Source organism: Nicotiana attenuata, unplaced genomic scaffold (genome assembly GCF_001879085.1).
Source record: "Nicotiana attenuata strain UT unplaced genomic scaffold, NIATTr2, whole genome shotgun sequence".
Lineage (NCBI taxonomy): Eukaryota > Viridiplantae > Streptophyta > Magnoliopsida > Solanales > Solanaceae > Nicotiana > Nicotiana attenuata.
The window spans coordinates 193758-202654 of NW_017670413.1; the positions used below are offsets into that span (position 1 = coordinate 193758).

Here is an 8897-nt window from a genome sequence, read left to right on the forward strand (position 1 = left end):
TGTAGCACCCCAACTTGGGGACGATTACCAAGTATTGCACAGAAGTGATCCTATAGGCTAAATAAAACCTAGGACCCCTTTTACTCCTTGTTTTAAACGTAATATCTATTTTTCTAAATTGCTTTGTTTGCTTATAAGACTAATTCACCTAATTCGAGTTTGGCTGGGACCCACCGTTTTGGACCTCGTGCGGTGCCTAACACCTTCCCCTCAAGGTTATTTCGAGCCCTTACCCAATCTCTGGTTATGCAAACCGGTTTATGAGTTATTTGCTTTAGGTGCCCTAACGCACCTTAAATCCGTTAGGTGGCGACTCTTCAAATTCCATACCCAATTCCCAAAAGGAAATGAGTTGTCCCAAAGAATGTCGAAACCCGGACTCCGCGAGGAAAAATGGGGCGCGACATCAACCATGTCATTTTTACACTAAGTGTCAAAATAAGCTCTACACCAAGTTTGAGGTGGATATTTCAGCAAGTCTTTAGCAGCTTCTTCATTAATATCACCCAATTTTCTCAATTGATCCTTAAATTCTTCTTCATATATGGCCCATGCACACCACCACATAAGCTTCTTTGCCCGTCCACTCTTCCATTTTTACACCAATTTGCCTCAATATGCCTTGCACAAAATCTGTGCCTAGCTTCAGGAACCACATTGTTCTTGGCATCAATTAATTCTTGTAAATTCATAAAGCAACAGTTATGAAAAAACTGAAAGTATAAAAATTAAAATTGCTTACTTCTTTCATGTCTAAAATGAATGTCACTCCATCTCCATCTTTAAGATTCAAAGAATGCTTCAAAATCTCCAAAAACTAACTCCAACTTCTGCTTGTTTCTTTGTCTACCACTGCCCATGCTATGGAAAAAGAATGATTCATACAGTCTTTCCCTATAGCCACTAACAACTGCCCTTTATATCTTTCCTTTAGAAAATTACCATCCAAACCAATTAGTGGTCTCAAACCACTTTTCCATCCATCCTTCATTGCTTTCAAGAAAATGTACATCCTCAAGAACTTCATTTTTCCTTGTTCAAGAGCATCCTTTGACAAGTTGATAACTACATCACTTCCCGGATTAGAAGTTCTAATTCTAATGCCATATGCTTCAAGTTTCTTGTAGTCATCAAGGAAACTATCTTCAAGCTTCTCAACGGCAAACCTCTTAGCTCTTTTCACCATAGTCTTAGACACATTTAGATCATAACTAGTCTCCAACTCCCCTCTCATATCTTTTACCTTTTATTGAGGATTATACCGAACCCTACTCTTAAATATATGTGTTAATATTTTGGCACTTTTCCTTAGGTTTGTAAATACAGGGTCACAAGTGTGAATAGGATTTAAGGTTTTGATTCTAAAGGTGCCACTTCTGCCATCTTTTGATATGAAACAAAAAAGGGGCATTCATCTTGGCACTTATATTTGGCCTTGATAGTATCACTTTTTTTTTACCCTCAAACCTTTACGATTAGCTATTACATAGAAGTATATCACATTTCTTGTTTCAGTCATATCCTTAAATGTTTGACCCTTCTCTAATTCCTTATAGTTCTCCAATTTATAGCTCATATACCTCCTTCCTTTTTAGCTAAAAGCTTCAAGTTCTTCAGAATTATAACCAGATGAAATTGAATCATTAGACTTATAATCACTTATACCACTTTCTTGGTTAGAAGCTACATCGACATTTACTATGTTTTAGTGTGGTATTTGATAACTTGAGCAAAATCCCTCAAAATCTCAATCATCTACAACAAAGAAATTTAAAACTCTAAACTCCTTACTGAATAAATATTGCAAGATCCTCATACCATCATCTTCTGTTACCAAGTAATATCTTCTAGAAGGTCCAGTTACTAAAAGTTATTTGATTTTTGTAAACTGTAAGTTCTTTGTAAACTCATCACAAACAACAGCAAATCGAACATCACCAGATTCATAACCAGACAAAACATGCAACAGATTCTGAAAAGTTCAGGTGAAATTACCCAGTTACTCCTATAGTGAAAAACCAGGTCAACTTTCTCAATCATCCTCAATAGCTTTCACATACAAAGGAACAGAAAAAGGGGACAAAAGATGGACCACATTAGTAACTACACAACAACAACTAAAAGACAAGAAGCTGGCTATCAGGACCATAAAATATTCCAATAAAGACATAACAAAACTAAACTTAGATATAAAACCAATTTTTTAAATCATTTCCTCTTACAATAACACCAAAAGGAAAATATTTCTTTAAACAGAAAAGGGCCAACAAACCCTAACTACACAATAAAAAATTATAACAGTGATTAGTAGCATACCTTGATTTTTAAGATTTCACTACAAAAAAATTTATTTTTAATTCCACTTTCGACCAGCAAAGCCCTAGAACGAGTAGCCTAGAGAAATCATACAATATTCTAAGAGTTATGAGATAAACATGAGGACTGATTGTGGTTAAAAGAGCAGGGTTGGGTCGGGTCAGCTTAGATTATTATGGGTCAGGTTAAAAATTAATTTAAAATATTAATTTAAAAGTCAAATAGTCATATCTTATTAATTAATAATACAATTAACTCTAATGTATCCTTAAATTATTTTCTGTTGGGTGGGGAACGAAAAAAGGGCATTTTTGGCCAAAGGTATTAACGGGAGGGGTAGGCCAGAGCCAAAGTTTTAGCAGAGGGCAGATGCTCTCAATTTCGGGTAGTAGAGGGGCATTTTTTGCTCTTTTCCGTTAAAACTATAGATCTTAATTATTCAAACCTATTCAAACTTATTAATTGGTTATAAAAAAATACTTAAAGATTGAAATCTAATAATTAAGATTCAAACTTAAAAATTTATGAAATGACTAAGAGTTAAACGATTAAGATTGTAAGACTTAGTTGTAAACAAATAAGGCCAAGTAGGAAACTTAGGAGTTGGGTCTTGGCGTTTAAAATGGGGGAAGTTTAGCAAATACCCATGCAAGCCAAAATATTTACCCGCCCATACCTATCACTTTTTCCTCTACCCATTTTTTTTTAATAACTAATCAAATGAAGTCAAACTAAGCTACTAAACCAAGCTAATTCAAGCCAAGCTAAATCAAGTCAAGCCAAGCCAAGCCAATTCAAGCCAAGCCAAGCCAAGCCAAATCAAATCAAACTAAGCTAAGTCAAATGGGTAAAAAAGTAGGATGGGTGGGTGGGTAGTAGGGGTGGGCATCGGTCGGTTCGGTTCGGTTTTGTAGAATTTCTGTTCGGTTAATTCGGTTTTCGGTTTGTGATTTTAATTACCAAAATCGAACCATAATAATTTGGGTTCGGTTCGGTTTACTCATGTTCGGTTCGGTTTAATCAGTTCGGTTTTCGGTTTCAAGACATGGCATATTTTTTTCATTATTTTTAACGACAAGTGTTTATCATCATAATGTTTCGATATATTTAAGACGACAAGTTTCAAAAGTTTTATAGTCACACAAATATTATAGTAATATATTTAAGACTACAAACTTAAAAGAAAACAAATGAAACAGTAAATTATATACTAATACTATGTACAGTTATCTGAGATGTTAGTGTAATTAATCTTTTTACCCGTCTTCTGAAGTTTATTTCTCTTTCAAAGATAATGAGCCACTTTATATCTTTAGCTACTACTAATACGATTATTTTAAGAAATTGAATATTTTCTTTGGTAAAAAAATAAAAAAGACTAGTTAAGCTAAAATCTATCGAAGCGGTCTCCTGTTTTACAACACCATATTATCAAGGATTCACATTTTCTAAAATGTGTCAACATAATAGCCGATCAATGCGTGTAGGAATAATGCATTATTAATGTCTTGATTCACTTTCTTTCCCTACACAATGTTGCCTTGCAGTGGACAAAGCCTACCGGCCACCTCTACCGAAATTCGATTTTTCGATTAAACCGAAAACCGAACCATTAAAACCGACCACCAAACCGAACACCGAACATTTTAAAATTATAAACCTCAAACCGACCGAATAAATCGAAAACCGAAACCGAATAAACCGAATTTTCGGTTCGATCTGTAGTGGGTAGGTTGGGTAATTAGTTTTGATTGGGTAGGTATATATCGTAACTAGTTTTCAAATGGATAGAGAAGGATAATTATTTTAAGCTCAATGGATATTTTGCATAAATTGCTCTTTAAAATGCTACTGGAGTTGTTTTAAGGCTGCTGGAGAGACCAAAAGCTGCCGTAGGTAGGAACCATGCATTAATACGTTGTCAAAAGTTTCTTGCCACAGTACTTAGTTATTTGGACCTGTTAACAAAACATAACCATACTCATGGATTACCTCCAGTAAATTAGTATCCAGTACTTGTCAATGTATTGTTAGATGAAAGCAATGTGTCCAATGAGTGAGTCTGCCAATTTTTTGCTGTGAGTTTTGATAAAATAGCTGAAATGTTTATCCAGCCAACTGTGGGCATTTGGTCTAGTGGTATGATTCTCGCTTAGGGTGCGAGAGGTCCCGAGTTCAATTCTCGGAATGCCCCTTTATCCTCTGTTGTACAAAATCTTTTTAGCACGGGTAATTATAATGGGGTGTTTCTAATTACTCTATTGTTATTTGTTTTCAACTCCATCCCATAAGAACATGCCAATATCAAGGCTCTAATGATAGATAGATCTTTTTTGTTTTCATCTTCTAAGTTCTAATCTACACGAGCAATTTTCTTCTTTTATATATTTGTTTGTCCATGTTCTCAGTTTGACACAATAGCTTGACAGCATTGGCATACACTGTTGAGAATCCAGTTTTGAGGTAAAATTCCTGTTTGTATAATTGTATGTTATATATTACAAATTGTCTTCCTAAAACAACTATAACTATTTCCTGTGCAAGAAGCAGGAATACAAATTTCTAAAGGTTTATACAAGTTAATTATGATTGCGTGCTTCTCCTGATTTATAACTTAAAAAGGAGAAAAAGAACAAACATACAAACAGGGCGTGTAAACAAATGATCTCCACTATTATGTAAAAAAAAACATAGCGTAATTAGTGAAATACAAGAAAGTCCAACAGAGAACTATCTATCAGCTGTCAATCATCTTTTCCTTTTTTCTCTATAATTCCGAAAAATAATTAACTTTAGTTCCACAGATCAGCGGTCTATTGATCGTAGACAATTTCCAGCTTGGAGGGAAGATGGTTCCTTGCATAGCTCTGGACCTTCATTGTTGTTTCTATTCACCTCAGAACTCCTGTTAGAAATAGAAGCAAATGCCTCCAAAGGATTTCCACAATTCTTTGTCTTTGCTTCACAGCCAAGATAATTTGACAAGACTCTCTTCACTCCAAATCCACGTCGAGCCAACTTATTGTTATTTGAACTGAGAAATGGAGTTCTCTCCCCTCTTGCTGGGCTTATCAGAGGCAAAGGTGAAAAGTTTGGTGTCGCCGAAGCTGTTCTATATGGGGTGCCTGAGACAGGCACTGAATATGGGATGGACACCTTTTTGTGGGCAATTACACTGACCGTAGGAACAGATGACACCTTATCAGATTGCCTAGTTAAGTCGTCTACATATAGTAGATCATCGATCCGCGCAACAATATTGAATGCCAGACTCTCAAGGACTCTTGAGTAGCTCTCTAGAATAGACTTCCCTACATCCTGAAATGATTCAAGAAAATATGTTCACTAAATTGTATGCTAAAATAGAGAGCGCCAAGAAGAAAGCACCTTTTTCAGAAGTAACAAACCTTATTGTATTGAATCTTGCTAGCATCTAAGGTGGTCTGGCTTAGGCCAGGGACTCGCTGCTTCAGGCAAAGCAGGAGATTTTCAGCTCTCTCAGCAAGTGACTCTCTCTTGTCTCCATCAACCACTAGATCCCTTACCATCTCCCAAGATGATTTTGCCGTAGAACGATTTGGATTAGTTGGAGGTCTAGGATGATGTCTTTTGCGCCATACATAGATTGAAGCCTCCACGCGGTTTGCTATCTCTAAAGCAACATGTTCAGTTGAAAGATCAAGGCAATCTAGCAAGCAATCTGAAGAGAAATGCTCTGAAGTGATGTAGCGGTAGATGACATCCCCTAAACACGCTCTTCCATTCTGAAAACAAAAAATTTAGTCAAAGTCTAGTTGAAATGCCAAGAACAGTATAACCATCATAGACAGACACAAAGAGGAGGCAGACAACACTCAACAAATAGTTCAACAGAAAACAGGTTACCACGGAGTTAGCAATTCAAAAGGGATCAAACTGGTGTTCACACTTACAACTCTAGTAAATTTAATGGACAAGTTTAAAAGATTCTTGCATTGATCAAGAGAAAGTTGATATTCTTTCAGCAATGTACCTTTGGAAGAGCATCCAAATATGATTCAGGAACTTCCATCTCAGCTAATGTAATGCTATTTATTGACATGGCAGCTTTCAGAATTTGATTAGCGCATTCACGTTTGTGATTTAACTGCTTCCTTGTGTTTTCAAGTAGACCACCATGAGGCACCCTCGGGACAGGCAGCCACCACTTGTCTTCTTGGCGCTGGATAGCTTTCCGAAAAGAGGCTGAACCATCATCCTCTGCTGCTATTATCCCTTGATCCACATACCAAAACTCGGTATTGGTGAAGCTATCTAATATTTCCTGCAAAATATAGCAAATGGATCATGTAAGTATCTCTTCCCTAAAGGCAGTAACTGCGACAAATAGGCCGAACAGCTTCTTACAATGAGCATGTTGTCAAGTTTCCGAAGAGCTGGAAGATTGATAAAAAGGTCCGCTCTTGGTCTACTAGTCATGACCTGGAGATAGAACAAGAAACTAAAGGTATAATTTCATGTTGGAATGAAATATTGAGAAAGATAAAGCTAATTAACGACACTTGTATACGATGAGATCTCCAGCTTCCTAACGCCAGCTACATAAATAGCACATTAACAAGAAATTTGTGTTTGAATGTCAAGAAATTTGGTTTCTTACAGCAATTTCTTAAACCTAAAATGCAGACTCAAAGAATACTAGGTTCAGATGAGAACAATAAGTACCTCAAGCTTGGTTCCATCAGGAAAAGTTTGCCAAGATGGTATTAATTCAACAATGTAATCGCTAACAGCGACAAGCCACTCCATCTCTCTTCGCCACATTGATTTCTTTTCCACAGGCAACGGTTCTAGTCTCCACAATTGTCCAAATATAGTAGCTACACATGAAATATTTGTGAAATTAGAAAGATCACAAGTAGAAAATTGTGACGAAAAAAGCAAAAATACACTTACCACATAGGTTGGTTATGGAATTTGAAATGGCCAATGATGTGCAAACCCCTTTCCCACTACCAGACATGTCTTCACCAAGTAACAATTTTGAATATCTCTCTTTCATCATCTCCAATTCTGTTCAATTCCAGAATAACTCAGTAAATTCGCTAATTGAAAGTAAAATTGACTAACTGAACCACCATAAGACATTCAAATTTGAATATGAAAAAGCACACAGTGTCTCCATTTAGCAGAACATGTATTGTCTTATTAAAATGGTAAAAAGGAAAAAAGGGTTAATTTCACTATAAAAACCCGAAAAAATGGAAAAGCATAAAAGAAAAGAATCTCTCTCTCTTTTTTTTTTTTTTTTTCTTTCAAAAAAGCAGTAATTAAGCTTATTTCCAGGTCATTTTTTAACCATAAAATTCAAATTGTGGGTATTAAAAGAAAAAGGAGAGCAAACCTGAAATTTTTGAATCAAGCTCATTGGAGGTGGAATTATGCAAATCTTGAGCTGCATCTTTAGGGGAAGACTTGGTCATTTGGGCCTTGAGAATAGGCCAACCCAAAGGAGCCGGTGAAGAACAACGGTCATTTCCGAGCTTGCTCTCATCAGAACTGGATCTACTCGAACTCGTACTACTACTACTACTCCCCTTCGACACCGAGTCACTCGATGACTCTGACCCACTTAACCCGTTTTGTTTTTTGCTTTTCTCAGCTATACTTTCCATCTCAGCTCGAAAATTTTGAAATTCGAAATGGTGAAACTATTACTATTCTTTACAAGGCAACACTTGAATGGATTCATCAAATGCCATCAAGAAAACCAATCTCAATTTTCACAGCTTTCTGATAGAAAACAAAATCTGAGATCCTTTAATGTTTGGTTCTTGGATGGGATTCTATCGACAAGAAACAGGGTACTGAAGAAGAGTTTGAAAACTGGTGCCTCTGATTTTATTCTCTTTTTTTTTTTATATATATGTGGGTCTGCAATTTCTTATTTCAAATTTTAAGGTAACTGTCAAATGGCCAGTCGCCAACGTCTCTCTCTCCCTGTCCACTAACCTCGCCTTTCAAAATATTATTGTTATTATTAAAATAATAGGGGCATCACACCGTAGGGATGACGGATATGTTTATATGTAATTATATTTCTAGCTAAGTTGACATTTCTACCTTAATAGGAATTAGGAAATTATTCCATTACCCAAAAAACAAAAATCATGGAAAAGTGCTTTACAGTAAGTTTATATTTCTACCTTAATAGAATGGGAAATTATTACATTACCCAAAAAAAAACATGGAAACTGCGATAGTTTACATTTCTGCCTTATTAGGGAATTATCAAATTAATTAGTTTGAGAGTCCAGGAAGCTGCAGTTTGAGGAAATTAATTATTAGTTGTGTTTTATTTCTTAATCTCGTGCATTATTTTTTACCAAATGATCCTATAACTAAAAGATCATTTGTAATGAATTATATAACCTTGTACGAAATGTTCTACCATATTAGATAATCTGGATTTTCTAACTAGTAGTGACCGTTTATGTGTTCATTTTTACTTAAACAAGATATATGCTAAAATTAAGGGTTAATGACTACCGATGGTAAAGTTGAAGTAAGGTCAAAGAAAAAGAACGTTAAAGTTCAAAATT

The 8897-nt window shown here is 35.6% G+C and overlaps 1 protein-coding gene and 1 non-coding gene across 2 annotated transcripts; one reads left to right on the plus strand and one right to left on the minus strand.

The window, feature by feature from the left end:
- Window positions 1-4438: 4438 nt before the first annotated feature.
- On the plus strand, window positions 4439-4510 carry TRNAP-AGG. Its single transcript has one exon. It is a non-coding gene; the product is annotated as a tRNA-Pro (tRNA).
- Window positions 4511-4968: 458 nt separating this feature from the next.
- Window positions 4969-8364, minus strand: LOC109239082 (rop guanine nucleotide exchange factor 5-like). The gene is made up of 7 exons (XM_019405592.1): window positions 7700-8364; window positions 7252-7368; window positions 7021-7175; window positions 6703-6777; window positions 6329-6619; window positions 5724-6080; window positions 4969-5634 (listed from the first exon to the last, which is right to left on the minus strand). The coding sequence occupies exons 1-7, from the start codon at window positions 7968-7970 to the stop codon at window positions 5122-5124; spliced, it is 1779 nt and encodes a 592-aa protein (XP_019261137.1). The 5' UTR covers window positions 7971-8364; the 3' UTR covers window positions 4969-5121.
- Window positions 8365-8897: the final 533 nt, after the last annotated feature.